This window comes from Oryza glaberrima, chromosome 5, assembly GCF_000147395.1.
Source record: "Oryza glaberrima chromosome 5, OglaRS2, whole genome shotgun sequence".
NCBI lineage: Eukaryota > Viridiplantae > Streptophyta > Magnoliopsida > Poales > Poaceae > Oryza > Oryza glaberrima.
Window position 1 is genome coordinate 17468236 of NC_068330.1, and position 23535 is coordinate 17491770.

Here is a 23535-nt window from a genome sequence, read left to right on the forward strand (position 1 = left end):
AATGGCAGTGGTGAGTTAGTAACAATAGTATTGCGCTGACAATAATGATCTCATTTAGATCCAGCTCCATCACGAAGCAAGTATGGTACCTCATAGATATCAGGTTGATACTTGAGCATCATGCCTGATGTCGTAGGGCATCGATGGGGTACCACATATGCTACTAGGGGTGGGCATTCGGTCTAACTGAAAATTTCGGTCTCGATCTTTGGTCTTTTCGGTCTTTGACAAGTGAAGACCGAATTTCAGCGAAAAAATATCAGGACCGACAAATTCGGTCTCGGTCTCGGTCCTGACCAAAATTTAACAATATTTTCATATATGCAAAGAAATAATGGAAATTTTCAACACAAAAATCACAAAAAAAATTTGTAAGCACTTATGAATAAAGACTCTTATTAGGTTGCATGCCTAGAAGAAGTAGGGATGTGAAAATTAGAGTTTAATCCTATTAAACATAGTGGATTGTAGGTTGTATTTAGACATTTTTTGATAATTCAGTCTTTTCGGTCTATTCGGTTATCTGAGGAGACCAACCGAATTGACCGAACAAAATTTGGTTTTTCACTACCTAGGGCCGAATTGATGACCGAATTTCTCGGTCTCGATTTTTTCGGTCTTGGTCTCGGTCTTTCGGTTCGGTCTTTTTCTGCCCATCCATATCTGCTACTCAGCTGGTATGTCCAAAATGGGACACCGTGTAATGACAGCCCCTATACGTATAACGCATATTAGTTTGGACCCGTAGTATCAGCAATACGTACGATGCAATACCTTGGAGGGGAAGAGTTGACTACCAAATTAAGTGACGAGGCCAATACCAGATTTGACACGTTTTAGCAACCACTAGACTCAACCACTACGAGCCTACGACCAGTAGGAGCAACTAACAGCGAGAACAAGTGCGTTTCCCACAACCCCGGTGCTCTGGAATGCTGGAAGGTAACGATTACTGGCTTGCTGTTTCAAATGATTCTAGCGCATTTGGTTGCATAGGTATAGCTACTACGTATAGCAAAATCAGAAGGACCTTTCTTTTTGTTGTTGTTGTCAGTCGCCTGATCATGTAGGTCATCAGGAAATATGGGTTAAGAAGCTCCACTTTGTTGAACATGTAGCTACATCATAATAGGGGACATATCCGGTGAAAACGAGCTAAGTGTTGAAAACTCGTGAAAATCATACCTAAAAGTTTTATAAATTCATGGAAAAAAATACTAGAGATAGGTGTAGATATGAAATACATTCTCACCAAATTTCAAGTTCAAACTCAACTTTATTTAGGAGTAACAAAAAAAGATAAATTTTGGGTGAATAGAACATGACACTATTCACTCGAAATTTGTCCTTTTTTTTCTCTTAAACGAAATTGAGTTTGGAGTTGAGATTTGATGAGAATGTATTTCATATCTACACCTATATCTAGTATTTTTTTTCATGAATTTACGAAGCTTTTAGGTATGATTTTCACGAATTTACAACACTTAGCTCGTTTTCACCAGATATGTCCTCTTTCTAATATAGTCCATTCGTCTTAAAAAAGCCAACCTCATATTAGGATACGACACATTTATTTTTTTTTATGGATGGAGTATCTCTCAGTTTTAGTCCGTGACTTTATGTTGATGGAAGCTACTCCCTTCGCTCCAAAATATAAAAAATTTTAGGTGGATATGACATATTATAGTATGAATATGAACAAAAAGTTAGAACATATTATATAAAAAAATCTCTTATATTTTGAAATAGAGGGAGTATCAAGTAGTAGCAACCTACTTGGACTGACAGCTAAGAGGTCAATTATGATGCTGATTTCTTGAAATTTATCTGCACCCAGAGATGTGAATCGATGTAGTACTATCTGCCATTCCTGAAACCAAAGCAACTAACAATAAACAAAAGAACTGAAGAAAAAAAAGGACCAGGCGTAGAGAAATGTGACCAGAACGAACGGAATCAGGGGAGGCATTAACCAAGGCAATGTTAAAGCGTGATCTTCTCTTAGAGAAAAAAAAAATCCCTGTTTCATCGCCGAGGGATCTCCACTCTCCAGAGCTTCTGCTTGACGGATTCCAGCAATGTCGGAAGAGGAGAGCAACGACGATGCCGGCGAGCAGATGCCGCAGCAGGGCGGCATCAAGACCATGCCGTTCATTCTCGGTGAGGTGTTCTTCTTGCAATGTTGCTACCCATTTTGTTCTTGTGGATGAATGCTGAGGTGAGATCTCAGATTAATTTGTGCGGTGCAGCGAACGATTTCTGCGACCGGTTCGCGACGATCGGGTTCAATGCCAACCTGATCACGTACCTGACGGCGGAGATGCACCTGCCGCTGGTGGAGGCGTCCAACACGCTCACCAACTTCCACGGCGCGTCCAACCTCACACCGATCGTCGGCGGCCTCATCGCCGACTCCTTCGCCGGCAGGTTCTGGACCATCGCCGCGGGCTCGGTGGCGTACCAGCTCGGCATGGTCGGCCTCACCGTGTCGGCGCTCGTGCCATCGCTGCGCCCGCCGCCGTGCCGCGGCGAGGCCGTGGCCGTGGCAGGGGAAGCTTGCCAGCGCGCGACCCCGTGGCAGCTGCTCGTCCTCTACCTGTCTCTGCTCTGCACGTCCGTCGGCACCGGCGGCACGCGGCCGTGCGTCATGGCGTTCGGCGCCGACCAGTTCGAGCTGGGCAAGCCACCGCGGCGGCGACCCGGCGAGGCCAGCGCGCCGAGGTGGAGCTTCTTCAACCTCTACTTCTTCGGCGTTGAGCTCGCCAAGCTGGTGGCCGTGACGGCGGTGGTGTACATCCAGGAGAACGTGGGGTGGGGGTGGGGGCTCGGCGTCCCGACCATCGCCATGCTCGCCGCGGTTACCGCGTTCGTGGCGGGCTACCCGCTCTACGTCAAGATGGCTCCCGGTGGCAGCCCGCTGACGCGGCTGGCCCAGGTCGCCGTCGCGGCTTTCCGGAAGAGAAACGTGGCCGTGCCGGACGATCCTGGCCTCCTTCACGACGACAAGGAGCTCGACGCCGGCGTCTCCACCACCGGCCGGCTGCTCCACACCAACCAGCTCACGTAGGTCCCCGTGTTTCACATCAACTCTCCAACTCTAAATTATCTATGCATGTGTGTGATTTATCTTTTTAAGATTTTTTGACCGGGCTGCGGTTGTCACTGACGGCGACATGGAGGGAGGCGGCGGCGCACGGCCGTGGCGGCTGTCGACGGTGCACCGGGTGGAGGAGCTCAAGTCGATCATCCGCATGCTGCCCATCTGGGCCGCGGGGATCCTGCTGGTCACGTCGGCCTCGCACAACCACAGCTTCGCCATCCAGCAGGCGCGCACCATGGACAGGCGCGTCACGGCGAGCCTGGAGATACCGCCGGCGTCCATGCTGATCTTCTCCAACGTCGCCATGCTCGCCACCCTGGCGCTCTACGACCGCGCGCTGGTGCCCCGGCTGCGCCGCCTCACGGGGCACCCCGCCGGGATCACGCACCTCCAGCGCACGGGCGTTGGCCTCGCCATCAGCGCCGTGAGCAACGCCGTGGCGGCGGCCGTCGAGGGGAGGAGGCGGCGCGCCGCGGCGAGCCACGGCCTCCTCGACGAGCCCGGCGCCACCGTGCCGATGAGCGTGCTCTGGATGGCGCCGCAGTACGCCATCCACGGCGCGGCCGACGCGTTCATGGACGTCGGCCGCATGGAGTTCCTGTACGACCAGGCGCCCGAGGGCATGCGGAGCACGGCGGCGGCGCTGTACTGGCTGACCATGTCGGCGGGGAGCTACATGGGCACGCTGCTGGTGACGGTGGTGCACGAGAGGACCAGAGGCGAAGGGGAGTGGCTCCAGGACAACCTCAACCGGGGGAGGCTGGACCGCTACTACTGGCTCGTGGTGACGCTGCAGGTGATCAACGTCGTCTACTTCGTCATCTGCGCCAAGCTGTACACCTACAAGAAGCTAGAAACAGTCGATGGAGTGAGCACAGGGGAGAGAAATGACATAGTTGATGATCAGGAGAATGCAGGGGAGAGAGATGAGAAAGGAAGCGATGTAAAAGATGTAGAGCTTCAGCCTCTGCTACTATCGGATGTAACGCTCCCATAGAGATGTTTTTAGAGATTTTGGGGGTGTGATTTTTTTCACTGGGAGGCAACTGTTAGTGCCGAGCTCCCCCTCTCTCAGCCGTCGTGCTCCATGTTAGGTTTAATAAAACTAATTTGATATTTTAAGTGTCGCTAAATTTTTCTATAAACATGGTCAAATTTAACAAAGTTTCAAACGACTAATAATATGAAACAAAGGGAGTACATTGTAAGATGAAGATGGTTGCAATTAGTTCTCCGTAGAAAATCAAATGGGGAAAACAAGTACCCACTAGGTTTAGCGGGGGCAGCAATGACCGTCTCCTGGTAACCCACGAAGACCCATGTCCAAATACAAATTATTAAATTCTTAAGGTCCAATCGACCTATGATTAGTGGATAAATGATAATCTTGTGTTCTTGTCACGTGGATTATATATATTGATATGTCGATTTAATGTGTGGATGGTATGTATTGCATCATATATGCGATTTGAGATGTAGATATTGTTTTAAGTGGAGAACTGGAGATGATGGATCATGGGATCAATTCCCGCACGGGATGGTGATAGAAAAATTGTTCCCCGTTATAATTGGCAGGGACGGAATGGGAATGTATTTCCGTAATGAGTTCCTCTGTAGTTGACTGCACCGTACTTTTGTCACTGACATGTGGAAGGATCCTGATCCGCCACGACACCTTTGTCTCGCTGTTGACACTGGCCATCGCTAGCCGGCCGTCTTTGCCAACACTATCACATACACCCTCCGTCAAAAGAGAGAGAGAGAGTAATTTCTGACTATGAATCTGGAAACAACCTATGTCTAGATTTGTAACTAGAAATTTATTTTTTTTCATGAGATGGAGAAAGTAGATGCAAGTATGTACTATTTTCACCTTCTCATAAAGAAAAGTTTATTTTCTACTCCATACCAGTAAAAATATATGCATAAAAACAAGTATATCCTCTTATGTTGGAGGTCCTTTGCTTACCCAATAGTATATCACTACACTCGTTTCCTTCCATTAAATATTAGGGGCTTTCAGCGCCAGTTTTTATATATTGAAGACAGAATTCTGGTCAATCAAAATGCAGTAAAATTCGGAACTTACTCATCAATGTAAATATGTAATAAGATGATGACTGACAATTATTAAACAAAAACTGAACGATCGAAGCCTACCTCGGATGGGAACGGCCCAGGATAGTCAAGATATATCAGGTTGATGCCTACCTCAGATAAAACCATGTACACTATTGCCAGCATTATATTAGAAGTCCGGATGATCGCAGGTTATTTTTTAATAATATGAACCAGATCCTGCTAACTACATAAAAATATGTTAGCAATCATTTCTCATTGTAGATACAGAGGTTTGCATTAGTATAGCTGAGTTCCAAAAGGGCGCGTATTGTTAATTTCTAACCATATATATCTACCTCGCGAAAATATAAAGAAGACTGCAGATGAAACTGGGGGATGAGGTATCTGTAAAGTGCAATCGAACTGGCTGAGAAATGTAGAAGATCAAGAAAAATATTTATTCGTAAAGAAGCACTCGAGACATTCACATAAAATTTGTGGGCAACATTATTGAATAATCTACAAGATTAAAATGCCGTCCTCTAAGTTAATTATTATATTGTTATTCCTAGCCTAGAAATTTCACTAGTTTATTACATAGCGACATGGTATAGACTCCTATAATCCTATAGCACCTTTGATGTCATTTACATAGTACATACTCGCTCAATATTTTCTATGACTGCACTCATTACAACTTCTCTACATAAGGAGTTTTCCTAGGCAATTTGCTACCACGGTGAATTTATCTTTCAATATCTGATACCTACAATCAACTAATTACGCATCCATACTCAATATTTTACGAAGCCTTTTTGATTTTGTGCTTTGCCAAGAGTTGACTCTATATCGCCATGGAATAGAGAAAGCTGTTTGGCTAAAGCAAAACCACAATACATACCATCCACAGAAGCACTTAATATACCCCCTGCATAGCCAGCACCTTCCCCAATAGGATACAGCCCTTGCAGTGATGTGCTCTCATATGTACCGGTATTTCGTGAAATTTGCAATGGGGAGCTTGTTCTTGTCTGGAAACAGGTAGAAAATTGCAATAAATAAAATAAAAGTAAATCGTAGTTGAAAAGATAGAATTATAGTTAAAAGGTAGGTGACATGAATAGAAGTCCAAAGAAACGGTGAAGTATTGGAGTGCTTTCTAAGAAATTATCTTGTGCATTGAACAGTTCAACAGGTCATCAGGGTGTGAAGGGCGACAACACAGTAGAAGAGACTCAGTATAATTAATTTCTCATGCAGCAGATACTGCACAACTTAGGAAAGAAAAGGGGAATCCTACATGACTATGGTTTACACAAAACAGTGAACATGGAAAGAAACTGAATGTACTCCATACAGGAAATGTTTTCCGTTTAAGGGGTTATTAATTCTAAGAGCAATGTAGCAACAGGAAAAGAAAAACGTAGGTACAGTCATAGCGAATATGGAGAAGAAATGATAACTGATAAGGACATCAATGTTAAATATAGCTCAGGGATAGAGATAAATGCGATAACTGAAGTCACAAGAGAAGGTTCAGTGGAAGGTGGATGCAGCTCAATGAGAGGTATCTTTACAATGGCAATAAGTATAGGTCAGGGAATCTAGGGGTGAATCCAGTAGCTAAAAGCCTAGAACCCTGGTATAGTTGCTATGTCAAAAAATATTGGTGATTATTTCAAAGTAGAGAAATCAGAGCATCCAGGGAGACCCACGAACCAGCATTGGACCTCTTTAGGGAAAGTTGGAAGCTAAAAAAATCAATGTTCCCAATCTCATAAAGTGTGGATTTTATTGCCTTGCCTTGCCAGGCTTTTTTCCATTTCATAAACTATGATATAATGGCTTTACCGCCTTAAGCTTTGCCCAAATAAAATTAACTAAGAAGAAGGATTCAGTGTGTAGGCTAGATCCAAAGAGATTGGCTGTAAATCATAAGCGACAAGTTTGTAAACATATGGGCACGTTGCTCTGAGATTAAGTAATGCTACCGTCCAATGCTCAGGCATTGGTGGGATTGGAGTCATTGGACTAACACTAGACTCTTTGATGTTAAACAATTGGTTTCAGGATTTAATGAATGAACCACAATAAATTCTATGGAAATAGACTGATGAAAAATTTCGAGCTTGCATATGAATTTGCATACCTCGACACCATGAAGTAATGCCTCACTAGATACAAATCCTGGCATCTGAAAATATTGGGTTGCAATGTCAGAGAGATGGTATTTAAAACCACAGAAGAAGAAAAAATAGTGTGTGTCAAACCTCTTCCTCAATCATTATTATTGATTGTTGTAGAACTTCAGTTATGTGCGAAGGGAATAGCTCATGGAGTTTGGATGGCCGAACTCCCAGCCTATAGCTTGATGGTGGGAGAGTTGTAACTGGAACAGATAATAAAGTTAATTAATAAGAAGAAAAGTATGTACTCCGTATCTTTACCACCTAATAAAATCTTAGTACCTGACAATCTGTTACTGAGAAAATCTGTGACACACTGTGCAGGAACAACGAAATTCCCACCCCCCATGGTAGCTGCTCTTCTTTCAAATTCTCTCTGTTTCCATGAACATATACTTGTTAAACTTGCATTTTTGGGAATTGAACACTAAAGCAAGGAAGGAAGAACATGAGGGAAATACTACTTAAAATGGAATTTTATCTTACATACAAGAGGAGTATTGTCTTTGCCCATTAACAAAAGAGGTTTAGGCAAAAGGCAGCACATGGCATCCCACATTCATGAGCAAATGGATTGCAGGCACATGTGCACACAGCATAGTGATGACTGACGCAAGCGACAATCTCTACCATGCTGCGTATCCAATCTATTTGTCATACTCCCTCCGTCCCAAAATGTATGATATCGTTGACTTTTCGCATAAAGTTTGACCATTTGTCTTATTCAAAAAATTATATAAATATCATTTATTTTGTTGTGACTTGTTTTATCATCAAAGAAACTATAATCTTAACTAATACTTTTTCACATTTATACTAAATTTGTGAATAAGATGAACGGTTAAACGTTATGCAAAAAGTCAATGACGTCATACATTTTGGGACGGAAGGAGTATTTAGATAAATTATGCATTTGTCAGTCCACCTGGATATTTTTTGTTTTTTTGAGTTCGATAACAAAAGATAATCATCTCGCCATGAAGAAATTTATTATTTAATTGATGTGACTGTCCATTCAAATATTCATCTATTAGATTAAAGCTCAAACAAAATTTCACACACTATCCACAATGATAGTTCATATTCATATTATCCTCTTCCATACCACCTTATTGCTACAACTACTGGGACTTCCCCTACACTGTTAGCATGGTTAGAACGACCATCTCAAATCCCAGTCCTACACGTTTATCTAGCTGTGCCTACCTCCACCTCCAGGCTGTGCCTAACAGAATATGCAGTTATCGCAGCTCACAACTTCCTCCTCAAATTGCTTAGGCCAGTCCTGTCAAGGGTCTAAAATGGGCAATACAATGAGTCTAAGGAGGAACAATTAGCTTATTTGCCCTAAAGTCAAACAGCAACCTGTGGCACTTTGGTTGCTTGACATAAAGAAAACATTTTGTATCTAGCACTAAAAGAGTGCAGCACTGCACATTCCAAAATGTAGGGTAAAGGAAGCAAACCATTAGTGAACCAAAATTATGCCCAAATGGTTATCTTTTACACATTATCTACAGCATCCTGCATACCTTCTGTAAATCTATGAACCACTCCTAATTGAATACCTTCCAATTTTAAGGTACATTGTGCAGAGAGTCAGTGCAGTCAATTGTTGAAGAATTCCTGTTGTTATACGTGGATTGGAACAATTACCTGGAATTCAACGCCTGCAAGAGAACCATGGGATTCAAATGGCCTAAAGTCATGAGATGACACAGTGGCCACAAAAGCTGAGTTTGCCCACTTGGATGCACGCCTTGAGAATGACATACCATTGATGCACAATTCTGATGGGTTTGTGCTAGTTAGAACAACCTGCAAGAGTTTTTTTTTTAAAAACCAGAACACACGTTATTATTAGAATTCAGTAGAAATAGGATTGCAGTAACTAGTAGTACTCCTATATTAGAAGAGGGAGTGAGTGAAACAACAAAAGAGCAACTGACCTGTCCACCAGGACACATGCAAAATGAGTAACAACTGCGATTTTGTTCTGGTAGCTCTGCATCTCCTTCACCAAAAGATTTCACTATCTTGTAATCTGCTACAGGTATCCGCCCACGCCCTTTATGTACTTCAGCAGCCAATTCAGAGTACTGCAGTTGAATGCAAATAACACATACCATATAATATACAAAATGAAAATACAGTATGTTGTAGCTGTACCAAACTGGCAACTATTCAAGTGCTTACATGGTTGGTTAAACTATCGATAGATACATATATCAAAGGAGCCTGGTATCAGTAGCTGCACAGGTCTCTACATAAGTTTTTACACATACTACAACATATCGTTGTTACCACACAGTAAATGGTAATTTTTATGGTGTCTATGTCATAGATCACTTTTGGATACAAGCCCTGGCCCTGCAAGCAAAGCTCAGTGCCATGCATTTTATAACTGAATTATGAGGCTATATACTTCAGTACTTCACTAGCTGCTTCAGTATCCAATTTGAGAAACAAATGAATAAATATTCGAACACCAAAATAGGTCATTTCTTAGCTTCTGCTTGAGCTGCCAATTTCAGTGTAAAACTCAAAAGGAAATAACAGGCAGTTTCACTTTGTTTTTCACAGTTCAGAACAGGATTGCGCCAATACTATGTCTCAGTAAGACTAAGAGAGGAACATCCTAAACTTAAGTTCAATTTTATGATTGTAGGAAAAGTAAATTAATGAAAAACAATGTAAGGAATAAAGTTAATCACATTGAGTATCGTTCAGAAGAACATTTGTGTCAACAAAAAGGAAATATGTCTTACTTGAATGTCGTTTATCAGTTCTTGGGGGTGCTCGATTCTTAAGCCAACCTGTAAGAACAACCTATGTTTAATTGTTTAAGCCACATGGACTGAAGAAGAAAGTATTTTACTATTGTTTTTTCATGGAATAAGAACTAGTGGTTGAAAAGATAAAGTGAGCAACATATGAAAGCATAAAGCATAGAAATTCAAAGCGTAACCACTCTGCATTTCAGTGTCCATACAATACAAGTCCTATTTTAGGCCCCAGTTTGATAATGAATGTACATTAACCAGTTCAAAACATCATCCTAACTCAGCTAGTTTATGTTGACCATATTATTTAATCGTCCATGCATCTTGTCAAAGTTATGTTTGAACTGTGAAATAGGATATCAATGTTTTTAAGAATGTTACCAACTCACCAATATATTATTGACGTAGAAAAATAGGAAGTATTGCAATGTCATTTCAAAATCTTAAAACAATTTATAAGTTTTTACTACATGACATGTACTGGTTTTCTCTGACTCATAGGGTTTATGGATTTGATAAACTAAGTGAACAAACTCTGCTCGGTGCCTATGTTTCTATTTGGTTCAGAGCCTAATGAATATTTTACCTCCAATACCCAACACAAACATGGCCTTAAATTCCTCCGTATGGCTAGTTTTCATGTAACAATCAGCTTAAGCATAACCAAAGTAGGAAATAGGAACCACCTAGCATAAGAAGACTTACAGCAAAACTCTTTGGGTGCATATCTACATTATGCCTCAGAAGCATACTGTATGTGTCACGAGCTGAGTGACCAACTGCCAATACAACTGCATCAAATGATAGTGTCTGGTTGGGAGAACCTAGCTGCAGTCTTGAGTCAGACACGACAACTCCTTTTACTTGCCCACCTTCCACTACAAGGTCATCTACTCTAGTATTAAATATTATGTTAACCTGTAAACGGAAAATAAACACATCAATCCATGGGGCGCTTCCAGAACAAAAGAACAACGACGCTTAGAAACATATGTTGCACTCACACCCAACTCTTTTAAGTGATGCCTGAAGTTCCGCAGCAGAGGAACAAGTTTATCTGTACCCAAGTGAGGTTTCCCATCAACTAGTATATTTGGAGGACCTCCAAATTGAACAAATGTTTTCATAACCTGAAATCCAAAACCACAGACAGATAACTTAAAATACACAAGCACAAACTCAAGTAATCAACAGTAACTTGCTGTCCTTAGGATCTTGATCCCAGATAGCACTAGATGCTAATGCTTGAATCAATAAGTAACCAAAATAATTTCTAAGAGGTTCCTGATTTTTATTTTTAATTGTTTCATTAAAATAATTCCATGGGAGTTTGCAAATTTTATTTTAAATTGCTTCATTCAGAAAAAAAAAAGTAATACCTACTCCTCTGTCCCAAAAACAAAAAACCCAATTCTAGAGATGTATTTGGACAACACGTATGTCCAGATACATCTCTAGGATTGGACATTTTTTGGGATAGAGGGAGTATGGCTCACAGCATACTTATATGCTAAATATTTGTTGACATGGAGCAGGAAAATTTTAACAGTCCAAAAACATCAATGGAAAGTAATGCATCGATAAGCAAATGGAATATCTAACTGGACTTATACAATAAACGGTGAATAAGGTAGAGAAGGAAGATTCTCACAGCCTGAACACCATCAGTGTTTCTTCCTATCCTGGTCACAAGTTTCCCATCACTCCATGTACCTGCACCACCCTGCTATGATTAAGAACAGAAGATCAAGAATTGATGGGCTCAATCTTTGGATGAACATTGAACAAGGGGCAAGTAGTTTGAGCAATTCTTCGCTAATGGGTAGTTGAACTAGCAAGACAGAACCAAATACTCTCCCCTGTCATAAATATTTGACATTTAGAACGAGATTCGGTTAAATTTTTAGAACTCTAACCATCAATTTTATATTAGAATAAGTTTATAAAATCTAATAAGTTTATGATATTATGATAGTACTTTTCAGGGCAAATATATGCAATCGTTTCTTAAAAACTAAGTATTCGAGAAATTATTGATGGTCGGAGTTTCAAAAGTTTGACCAAATCTTATCCTAAACGCCAGATATTTGTGACTGGTGGGAGTAATCGAGTAGGGAGTTCACGACTTGAGCATACTGTACAGTGTATAAGTTCAATTTTAAATTGTTAATTTATACATGGTAAATGATATGAAAACAGATGGACAAAATGGTGATAATATATGAAGATTATGGCACAACAGTTTTCAAAATAGCATGATCATTCAATAGATTTAAAGCATCCTTACATTATTTCAGATGCATATAACGTCTAGACATGTATGCTTCTTTCAGGTCAAGTAATTGGTATAAATGCACCAACTGCCATAGTATGAAATCACTTCATGTGGCCACCTGGCCATAATAGTAGCCAAATGGACATATAGCTACTTTATATGTTTATCAAAAGATATATGTCGAGCTGTTAAATGCCTCAATCCATTGTCAACAAAATACCTATTCGAACATATCTCAAGACAATTCTGACATGTATTTGGTGAAGTCCTGTAAGCAAAATAGGAACGAGTAGTATACCTCTCCAAAGCAAAAGTTGCTTTCTGAATGGAGAATTCGTCTAACTACTAAGGCACCAATATCACGCCCCCTTTGTTCAACAGGTTGACCACGCTCTATTAAGGTAACTTCTGCACCAAGTTCACCTAGAACAAGGGAGGCAAACAAGCCTGATGGCCCACTTCCTACAACTGCCACCCTTGGTTTCTTTCGCGGACTACAGATAGAGCCATTATTGACAGTATCATTGATTCCCAGTTCACCATCAGAACCTTGCTTATAAACATTAAGCATACTGACCAGATCAGATGCTACTTTCTCATCACGCATGTATTCTATTGTTCCAAGCTTTGGTTCCAATCTAGCAATAAAATCCCACGTTCTCGGCTCCAAATCCAGAAGTCTCTTAACATCCACATCAACGGTATAAACAAATTGAGGTTCTTTCAAAATCTGCCATGTTAAACATAATTTCTTTAGTCACAAAGAAATTGTGCAAGTGATAAACTAATCAGCATATAAATGATATAAACAATTATCAACGCAGTAGAACCAACACTGACACATGAATGCAACACAGGTGAAGCAAATTGCAATCGGTATAACACAGAGCCTTGTAGAAAGGAAAAGTATTACAATTAACTTTTATATGGCATAACTACAATTGTATAATCACGCTAAAAAACCAGTCACTGAAATAAGGTAAAGTCCACATAAACAAAGATGTGTTTAATTCAGAAAAATGCCTACAGAACAAAAAAAAAATAGTGCAAAGTCAGAAACAGAGATGAAAGATGTAAACCAAAATGCATAAATTCATATAGTGTTGACTACAAATCCACAAGTAGATGCAGAGCATCATGACTTCATCCTAGTCTGCAAAACCTGAAATAACACTCTCGGAATGAAGAACAACCAAGCAAAGGAAACAAAACAATAATATACTTTGCTGCAAGACATCAAGACAAAAGGATCTAGTAAAGAAGACCAGTATTCTAAGCAAAATACCAGGTAGCACAAAAATAGTCAAATTCTTCACTACTTCATGTTTTCTTCCTTAAACCCTCAGATGAGCCATTACAGGGCCATCTGGAACTATTGCAAACTTGGGATGCAAATAAAGGTTACCCTGTGTGTTAGGACGGACACATCAACAGAAGGATGACATGTTAATGGAGATCTGAAATGAAGGTTACTACATTGGGTTTCTTCCCGGTTGTGTTAATGTTAATCCGATTTGGGTGCACTATTTAGCAGCTTCAACATCAAGCATCTGTGTTACAGTTAACAACCAAGCCGCGATCTCGTCTCTTTGCAGGATAACAAATACTAAATAAGATATAGATGGAATCATTCCATAAAGAACCTTCCGTGCATCAAACGACTTGCGAATAACGGTGAAGGCCTCTTCAGGGAGCATAGAAGAAACCTACAGTAGAACAGAATAGATTTTAGAAGCCCATAACTTTAGAATAAGTCTAAGCATGAAATATGAGCTCAGCAATATGGACAAAAGATGCAAAAGCAGCCATAGTCACAATGTTCAAGGGAAAGGCGTATCACTAAACGTTGTAGTTTAAATATTGAGATTACTCCAGCAGGACGCAATCGGAAACTTGTATAACAGGTTGCAAGCAGCTAACACTCAGCCCTGCCAGATAATGCACGAACCATATGCATAATTCGATAGACGGTTACGAACAACGTTCAAACATGCTCGAGAGACAGAGCCGTACGCATGTTTAGTAAGTTGCAAACCGCGGCTTAATTTCATAACTTGAAAGAGGAAATTAGCAACCTGCTGCTCAAATCAAGAATTGAGCTATCCGCACAAGGAACTAGGGCAATATTTCCTACAGTTCCACACATCCAGAGCAGCGACTCATGGGAATCCACGCCCCCAAAATCCTCTGTATCATCAACGGTGTAGCTATTCTAAAACCTCGCAATTTTTTACTGCATTTCACCAGCTACTACAAAAATGCAATGCATTATCGTACCGGGAATTTCAGTGCTTTGGCGATGGCTTGGAGGAGCGGCGGGGAGACACCAGCTAAGTCCTTGCCGGGGTCGTCGCGGGCAGGGACGGCGAGCTTGGAGAGCCGCCAGTAACCCGCCTCCCGCCCCGCCGAGCCCTCCTCTGGCGCGGCCTTCCGGAGCAGCTCCTTGTGTCGCCTATCCAGCCGCTTCTTCTCCGACGGGTACCGCCGCTTGCCCGTGCGCTTCGCGCAGCGCACCGCCCCCGCCACCGCCCCCGCCCCGCGCCCACCGCGTCGGCGCCACGGGAGGGCATTGGTCAAGCCGAGGCTGGGACGGCTAGGGTTTGAGCCCTGAAGGCAAGGGAGCGGGAGGGAGATGGCCGGGAGATGGAGAACTGAGACGGAGGCGGCGGCGAGCGCCATGGCGAGTTGGGGTGGAAGGAAGAACGGAGAGCGCGGTTGCGCCTGAGGATAATGTGGGTTTTAGCCAGTGCGTGACGTTTTCTTCAGGGTCATTTTAAGGATCTCTTTTGAGTTTTTCTGTAACGGCAGTTTTTTTTCAAGAATTAGTAACTCCCTACAAAGTTCAATTGTTCATCCATATTTTAATTATAAAATTCAGAAAATAAACCAGAAACTAGAAAAAATGCAGTTTTTTAGATTTTTAGAAGCTGCTATTAAATAGTTGTTTTTCAGAATCTTTAGCTCCTCCAAATAATTCGGTTGGAGGGTTTGTGAACTTTTTCACTGACACGTAAATGAAAAGATGAATTAACACATAATTAGTTAAATATTAGCTAAAAAGCTTAAAAATAGATTACTACAATATTTTAAATCAACTTTCGTATAGAATTATTTAAAAAAATTGCATCGGTTAGCAGTTCTGGAAGAAGTGTAAAAACACTCCTAACTAATAACGGCTATTTTCTTTATTCACGATTCAAATTATGAGGCAAAGGCTTGTAAGTTGGAAATTTTAAATATCCTTTTTTTAGAATAGACCTTGTGAATAACAAGACGAGTAGATACTAGATTAGATAGTGCTGTAAAAGATAGACTAGCAAGCTCAACGCACAGCTGTTAACAACAGATATTCTCATAGATATGTTGACCAGACTCAATTCTTTCTAGCTAGTTCCTGAATTCATTACAAACAAAATTCCTAACAAATTCAGCCTAAACATAATCTAAATAGTATCCAGATCAAAGCATAAAAAATACCTTTCAGCAACCTGATGAACTGTAGCTTTGTTTATGATATTCATTGAAACTAAGGTAAAAAAAGGCATGTATATTCTGCACGTGTTCTCGACTACCCATATTACTAATTGCACTTATAGCTCAACGATCAAACAGTATTACATGATTACAGCACCGTTACAGCTAGAGGTACAGCAAACGAACCCGATTATCACAGCACTGCAAAAACTGCATACATTAACTAAACTCGCACTCATCACTCCGAACCTTCGACAAACTTGAATTACCTCAGCATGAGTGCATAGGAAGTTTAGTCCTTGGTTAGGAAACAGCATCAGATCATTGTATAAATCTATTCATCTGTCAGTTTTTGGCGAACAACCCAGCCGCTTAGTTCACAAGATGTGGGCTGGAGCTCTTGAAAGGAAGCGTGCAGGAGTAAGTGACATATCTCACACCGTCAACAAGAACAACAACAAATATCTTGGACAGGGGTTTCGGAGATACTCTCGGATCGCCATCCCCATTACCAGCCTCCCTTGGATCGGCTAGCACCGAGACAACAACTGATGATGCTGGCTTGCTATCAGGTAACTTGCTGCTGCTTTCAGAGGTTCTGTTAAAAGGCTCTGTGTTGTTCGCCGTCTTCCCGGTGAGTGGAATCGCTTCATTGTACATGACTCTTCTGTTTTTCAGCTTGCCATGATAAGCAGCAGAATGTGCTGGGATTTTCTCGGTAGCATTGACACTTGACGAGTTCACAACAGGAGATGCAGGTATAATGCCACCAGGATTGCTAGAAGCCGTCGAAATGTCAAACTGAAATACCTCACTGCACATTCCAGAATTTAATATAGGTCCTGCAAAAGTTGTTGCATAGCAACATAGAGTTAGGAACTGTGTTACATAACAATCAGAATTCAGAGTAGGAATAAACAATTGAGCTTTTCAAAAGAAATACCTGATAGCAACAATTTGGAAATCGGTCTAACACTCTAACAACACAAAGTATATACGTCCTTAAGACTCCGACTTGTTGATTTTGTGCAACTACAAGCTTGTGAACATTTAGGGATCCGCTGAATATATATTTGACCAGTACAGTAAACCTTTCAGTTGAGCTTAAAGTTTAGAAAGAAAAGCGAAAGGAACTCCAAGGAGTATGCTTTAAACAACACAGCATAATTCTATGATTGCCCTAAAAAACATAATTCTAGGATTGTGGTAGAATAGGATGTAAATTAGTTTGAACTAGCTTTAGCACTGGCCAGTTTGCCACAATTTCAGCAAAGAGTGAGTTCCCACTTAAGTCACAAGAGCAAAAGCAGGGATCACTACAAAATAACCAATACAAGTTGAAATTTGTATTTATTTATTTTGTTACAGAAACTTGAGATCTAGAACGCCATGCTGTTATGTTAAGTTCACAAAGAAATTTATGGGATAAAGGATTAACAACACATAGGTTCTTTGTAGTCTATGACACATGGTTATCACATTGACTACAAAGATTTTATTAATATAGCCATTAGTGTTCAACTTAACCGCCGCCAGCCAACCACCTTCCTCCGTCTCCGTCCCCAGCTGTATCTTTCTCCTCCGCCACTGTAAGATCCATCCATGCTTCCATGCGCTCAGGCAAAAAAGAGTGAGCAGCAATGAAGAGAGCTCGCGTGGAAGGCAATGAGTAAGAGCAGTAGCAAGCCAGTGGATGGAGCAGCGAAGAACGAATGGTTGGGATGCTGCAGTACCGTTCTGCTTAGGGGTCAACTATTCACTGGTTTGGATCAGCACAAATTTATCCCGTGCCAATTTAATCGCCCAAGTGGTAAAGGGAAGATTGGTAGTTCAGTTGAAAAGAAAATAAGAGATGAGATGAGAAGAAAACACAAGGGAAGAACTGAAAATGAGATATGATGACATAATTCAGAGCAACAAGAAACTCGGGTGGCATATTTTTCAGTTTCACAAAACTGGGTGATCTCAAAACCCATATGTCAGAGTGACGTGTATAAAATGTTGCCTAATAAGGGACCTTCAATAAATAATATTCCAATTTCCAAATTAGTTGCAGACTTGCAGTGTCTGATTATTACTTCACAACCTTAAATGTGGGTTTTATTTCCTAGATAATAACAATTGTGTCCTATCGTTGGCATGTAAACATAACGCAAATCCCTGTCTAACCATATTAACTTCATGCTTTCTCTATGCCCTACAGGAAGTCACTTCATTCTTTTTTTGACTTGTATTTCAAACTTGCATTCATGACTGCATTCCAAACCATATTGGATGCAATGGCCGTGTATTAAAAGAAATTACATGGACCACTATATAGTGTTAGTATTTATATTTACATATTACATATCTGAGTAAATAATAAAGGCAATAAACTTCACAGCTTCAGTAGCATACACAAGAATATTTGTATTCGACAAACAAACCATGGCTCTGGTCGAAATACAAAATTAAAAATTGAACTATCACAAATTCGCAGAAAACAAGAATAGAAGATTGGCAAACATATTAATCTGCTTACCTTCCATTCCTTCACGAAACCATTGTGGCAATGGTCCATCTGCCGAGGATGTCTCATGTCGATTCACATCCTTTCCAGGCAGCGAAAGATAACGAGCTATGGCAACACTAGTCTCTTTGTGATCTCTAGCTGACTGATCACTATCATCTTTTGAGGCCTTATGTGCCACTGCTTTCTCGCTTGCAAGCACAGAATGAATAATCAGGTTGCCGTTGATCTTAACATGCTTTCCATTCCTCGGCACATACAACAAAGCAGGGAGGATCTCACTTGAGTTGTGTGCAGGCTGATGTTTCTTCCCTGGCCCATCAGTATTCCCCGTCATCTTTCCAACATCAACACCAATCATGTCGCTATTGTTCAAACTACTTTTATCCTGGCTACTGACACTCAACACCCTAGCATGAGACTGACCAAAATTCCTAAACATAGCATTATCACTCTGCCCACCCATTCCAAAGTTATGATTAAACCCTGGAATGAAAGCACCAAAGACAAGCATAATAAGCAGCAAACCAAGAAGGCTAACACTAGCCACCTTCTTGGTCTTGGTCTTGCTCTTACTCTTGTTCTCCACAGTCTTCTTGCTCTCTGGTTTCTTCACTACTTTGGATGAAGGCACTGGCTGTTGCGGCTTCAACCGGGGGATTGGCACAAGAGGTACATGGGAACCAGGGGGTCTCATTGCATACCCAGGCATCCATGGGAAATGCATGCCGGGAATTGGCGCCGGCGGATACACCCCAGGTGGTGGGCAATTCACACTGCCGCCACTAAGCTGCTGCCGCAGTGTTGCGTTCTCGGCCACGACAAAGGAGATCCTAGAATTGAGGTCATTAATCACCGAGTGCATCGATTTCACCTTCTCCTCCAGCTCCTCCACGTACCGCTTCTTCCTCTGCCGAGACAGCTGCGCGCTCTCGCGGTTCCGCATCAGCCGCGCCGCCCGCCGCTTGTCCTCCTCCTCCTCGCACACCGTCCCCCCCTCGTCGGAATCCACAGCGGTCCGCGACGCCGACGCCGACGGAGAAACGTCGCCGTCCCCGGATCGGCGGCACTTGGCCGCGTCCGAGCTCGGGCCGGGGCTCGCCTGCTTCCGCTTCAGGCTCCACTTGGGGTCACCCCCACCGCTCCTCCCCTCATCCGACTCCTCGTGCTTGACCTCGCCGCCGCTGCCGTTGGCGACGGCGGAGTTGGACGCCGAGGTGGTCGGGGACGACGACGGGGAGGCGGTGGGCCCGGATCCGGCAGCAGAGCCCTCGCCGGAGTCGTCCCGCTCCGGAGACCGGAGGAGGAAGTCCTCCACGGAGAAATCGCCGGGCAGGTCGAACTCGAGCCCGTCGAGCGGGAGGTCGTCGTCGTCGTCGCCGCCGCCGCCGCCGGCGAGAGGGAGTTCGTGGTCGAAGAGGTGGGCCGGGTAGAGGCGGAGGTCGAAGGCGGCGGTGGGGTCCAGCAGGGCCGGCTCCGCCATGGCCGCTGCGGCTGCGCAGGTGGTGCTTCCCCCGCTAGGGTTTTTGCATCGAGAGGTGTAAGGACTGGGAGGAAGGGTACGGAAAATTTGGAATTCGGAGGTGGACGAGACGACGGAGTCGTTGACGAGCTCGTGCTCGAGGCGTGGTGATCCGGCTCTTTCCCCCCTACCTGTATGTTTTCCAGACGCTGGCTGGGTTTACCCCCGTGACACGAGGGGCCCACGTAGATCTGGGCCCACAAGTCATTGCCATATTTGTCGAGGTGAGTGGGTGACTGTGTGTGTTGGGGGGGGAGGGGGGGTGAATGGCTAGATCTAGCATTGCCGTTGGTGGAGAGTGGCTGAAAAGTGCTAGGACGACGCGAGTAACGCACAACTTAAGGCGCCTGGAACTGTGTGCGCTGGTATGGTGGGGTCTCGGGCCCACGGTGGTTAGGTGTAGGTAAGGTGGGTAAAGACGAGAAAGGTAAGAATGGTGTTACGAGGTTTTTGATCGGGAAGGTTCTGGTGGGTGGTGCAGGAACTGTGACTATTCGGGATAAGTTTGTTGTGCGTATTTTATTGAATTTTCCATATACGCCCTCTTGAATCTGCTTATTTTCACCTTCACTCTGAAAGGGGTTTTCTTGTACATGTTCACTTAAACCTCTTGTAGTGCAAAACCGATTTTTCCACGCAATTTTTTTTTTAGCGATGTGATATAAAATTTTTAGAAAAACTACATTTTTTTTGTTTCTTATATAATAGTTCCCATGCTAGATAGTTCCCATGCTAGATATGTTTGCAACCAATCTACACGATTAAAATCTAAACTCGTAATTTTATAAAAGTTGCATTCGTTAGTTTATTATGACATCCTAATTTCTAAATGACAAGTAAAAAAAGAATGGAGGGAGAACTCCATACGATTTTTACTCATCATTTCTCGTCAATATTTGTATTTAGCACCACAATAATTGAGTCTTTTATATTTATCCCGGAACTTAAAAGGCTACAATCAAAATGACAAGAAGGTAGTATTATACTAGTATTTGAAAATCCACTGGTGTGTGCTAATGGACACTCAATCTACTACATGATACAATGTGTACAGTTTCATTGTAGGGCCTCATTTGGAACGTGGCTAATTTTTTCGAATCTTTCTTTATTTGAACTTCTATATAGACTAGCAAACAAGCCCCGTGTATTGCGACGGGTGAAAAAACATAATAATAATATACGTTTTTCATGCATAACCATATCGATGACAATCAGGAAATCAGAAAATTGGAATATCTTAAATGTAATAGCCCAACCTCGATGATGGCAACCTTACGATGTTTGCTTTACCTAAAATAATTGGATTATTCATATGACAACATGCATATAATCTAAAATATTCTTTTAATCTCATTCTTGCAACCAATCAAATCCTACACTGCCTCGTATGGTCAAGTCTACACAAAATAGAGTCACTGTGCACTCTTCTCTAAATAACAATTAAAATATGTTTATTTTCTAATATTATTTCCATATAATATGTTATCAAGAATAATAGCTATACTTCACAAAAATAGTCTGATAATTGCCTACAAAGATATGCAGGATCTCCAATACAGAAGAATAGATGACGAAACAAAAGTCGTGTAGGAGATGGAAAAAAATCGATGGATCCTATCCGACCAAGTGTCCATCAATGTAGTGTTTTTTCTAACAGTTTTTTCCTCGTATGCTTTTTTTTTCATACGATGGAAATATTTTTTTCTCGCATGTTTTTTTGGACTACGAAACTTTTTTCTAGCGTGTTTTCTTTCGCGTTTTTTCTGACATTTTTTCCTCACACGTTTTTTAAACCTTTTTTATTTTCTCGGGCATTTTTTCCTTTTTAATACACGGTAGAAACTTCTCTTTTAAATAGTTAAATTAGATTAGATTAGATTAGAGATAAAGAAGTTATATAAACGGACTACTAAAACGACGCATAGAAATTAGACTTTTTCCGCCGCGCTTTTTTCCGCCCTTTTTATTTTTTTTTCTTGTGTATTTTTTTACAAACGGTTTTTTTCATCACTTTCTTATAATATCGGACCTTTCTAGATAAAATAGGAATTTTTTTTACCGCGTCACATATAATTTCTTTTTCTCGGAATTGGACAGTTTTTTAATTATTTTTTTGGCCCTTTTTTTTACCGCGTCAATGGAGTCGGATTCGTTTCGATTTTTTTCCTTTTTTTTTTGGATCGTACGGATTTTTTTTCGCCCCGTTTTTTTATCATAATTTTTTTTCTTTTTTTCACCTGGTTTTTTTCGCCCGGTCGATTTTTTTACCGTATCATATATAATTTGGAATCGGACAGTATTTTTATTAATTTTTTTCGCCCTTTTTTTACTGCGTTGGAGTCGGATTGTTTCGATTTTTTTCCCTTTTTCACCCTGTTTTTTTTTATCGGACAGATTTGTTTTTTTCGCCCTTTTTTGGATCGGATTTTTTTTCCCTCGGTTTTTTTTGCCCGGTTTTTTGACGGATGACAGGAGCATTTTTTTTTCCTTTTTTGCCCCGTTTTTTTTATCAGACAGATTTTTTTTCCACCCGGTTTTTTTTTCTTCCTGTTTTTTTTATCGGACTTTTTTTTTGCCCCGTTATTTTGGATCGGACTTTTTTTTCCTGTTTTTTTGCCCGGTTTTTTCGCTAGTTTTTTTTGCCCGGTCGAATTTTTTTACCGTGTCATATATAATTCCTTTTTCTTTTGAATTGGACGGTTTTTTAATTATCTTTTCGCCCTTTTTTTACCGCGTCAACAGAGTCGGATTCGTTTCGATTTTTTTTCCTTTTTTCCCTTTTTTTTTTGGATCAGACGGATTTGTTTTTTCGTCCGTTTTATTTTGCCCCTTTTTTTGGATCGGATTCCTTTTACCGCTTTTTCTTTGGATCGGTTTTTCTTTTCTTTTTTCGCACACGTTTTTCTTTACCCGGTTTTTTATTGGATAAATTTTGTTTTTTTCGCCGGTTTTTTTGCCCGGTCTTTTTTTACGGAAGATGGAAGCATCTCTTATTTCACAAATAAGAGATGCTTCCATCTCTTAAGTAGTAGAGAAGAGATATTTCACAAATATAATGAGAAAATCCTACGTCATCGATCCTAAATTCATTATTTTCTTGTTCCGGGAGATCAGATGGGACCATAAAGAATGCAAGCATAGGCCAGTTCCAATTTTGTGAAAGTGTGCATTGTAATTCTTTTTGTACATATGCTACATTGAAAACACGAGTTAGCATATTGTGAAAATGTTCTTATATAACTCTTTGATCAGGACAATGAAAATCATAACACATAAAGAATCTTCGAGTTGAAAAAGTTGAGATGCAAATGCACCTCTAATTTTTTGTTGAGAGAAATGCACCTCTAAAATTAGTGGCTTAGAGAGGGTCTCATTCGGAATATGCACCACTCTCACTCCACTTCTCCTTTTCGTGGCCGTGCTGACGGGATGGAATTTTCTAAGCTTCGAACAGTACATATATGCATGGAGCTTTCCCAATCTATGCGATCGATGCCGGCGTTTTGCGTGTGACGTGGCTTTCATCATTTTGGGCGCCGTGAGCTTTCCCTTGCGTAGAAGCAAGACAAAGATCATCCGAAAGAGGTGTAAAGGCCCAGACCAGATGGAAATGATCTAGTTTGGT

The 23535-nt window shown here is 41.5% G+C and overlaps 3 protein-coding genes across 3 annotated transcripts; 1 reads left to right on the plus strand and 2 right to left on the minus strand.

Moving 5' to 3' along the window:
* Positions 1-1757: 1757 nt before the first annotated feature.
* LOC127774544 (protein NRT1/ PTR FAMILY 3.1-like) lies at positions 1758-4234 on the plus strand. Its single transcript, XM_052300803.1, has 3 exons — positions 1758-2160; positions 2250-3063; positions 3137-4234. The coding sequence occupies exons 1-3, from the start codon at positions 2079-2081 to the stop codon at positions 4095-4097; spliced, it is 1857 nt and encodes a 618-aa protein (XP_052156763.1). The 5' UTR covers positions 1758-2078; the 3' UTR covers positions 4098-4234.
* A 69-nt stretch (positions 4235-4303) lies between these two features.
* Positions 4304-15136, minus strand: LOC127774325 (uncharacterized). The gene is made up of 13 exons (XM_052300550.1): positions 14683-15136; positions 14049-14111; positions 12704-13135; positions 11782-11853; positions 11135-11260; positions 10836-11048; positions 10116-10163; positions 9297-9446; positions 9004-9165; positions 7630-7723; positions 7432-7550; positions 7311-7355; positions 4304-6192 (listed from the first exon to the last, which is right to left on the minus strand). The coding sequence occupies exons 1-13, from the start codon at positions 15082-15084 to the stop codon at positions 5956-5958; spliced, it is 2163 nt and encodes a 720-aa protein (XP_052156510.1). The 5' UTR covers positions 15085-15136; the 3' UTR covers positions 4304-5955.
* A 772-nt stretch (positions 15137-15908) lies between these two features.
* LOC127774005 (bZIP transcription factor 39) lies at positions 15909-20040 on the minus strand. The gene is made up of 2 exons (XM_052300269.1): positions 18401-20040; positions 15909-16721 (listed from the first exon to the last, which is right to left on the minus strand). Exons 1-2 carry the CDS (start codon positions 19869-19871, stop codon positions 16252-16254), a joined length of 1941 nt encoding a protein of 646 aa, XP_052156229.1. The 5' UTR covers positions 19872-20040; the 3' UTR covers positions 15909-16251.
* Between the last annotated feature and the right edge of the window lie 3495 nt (positions 20041-23535).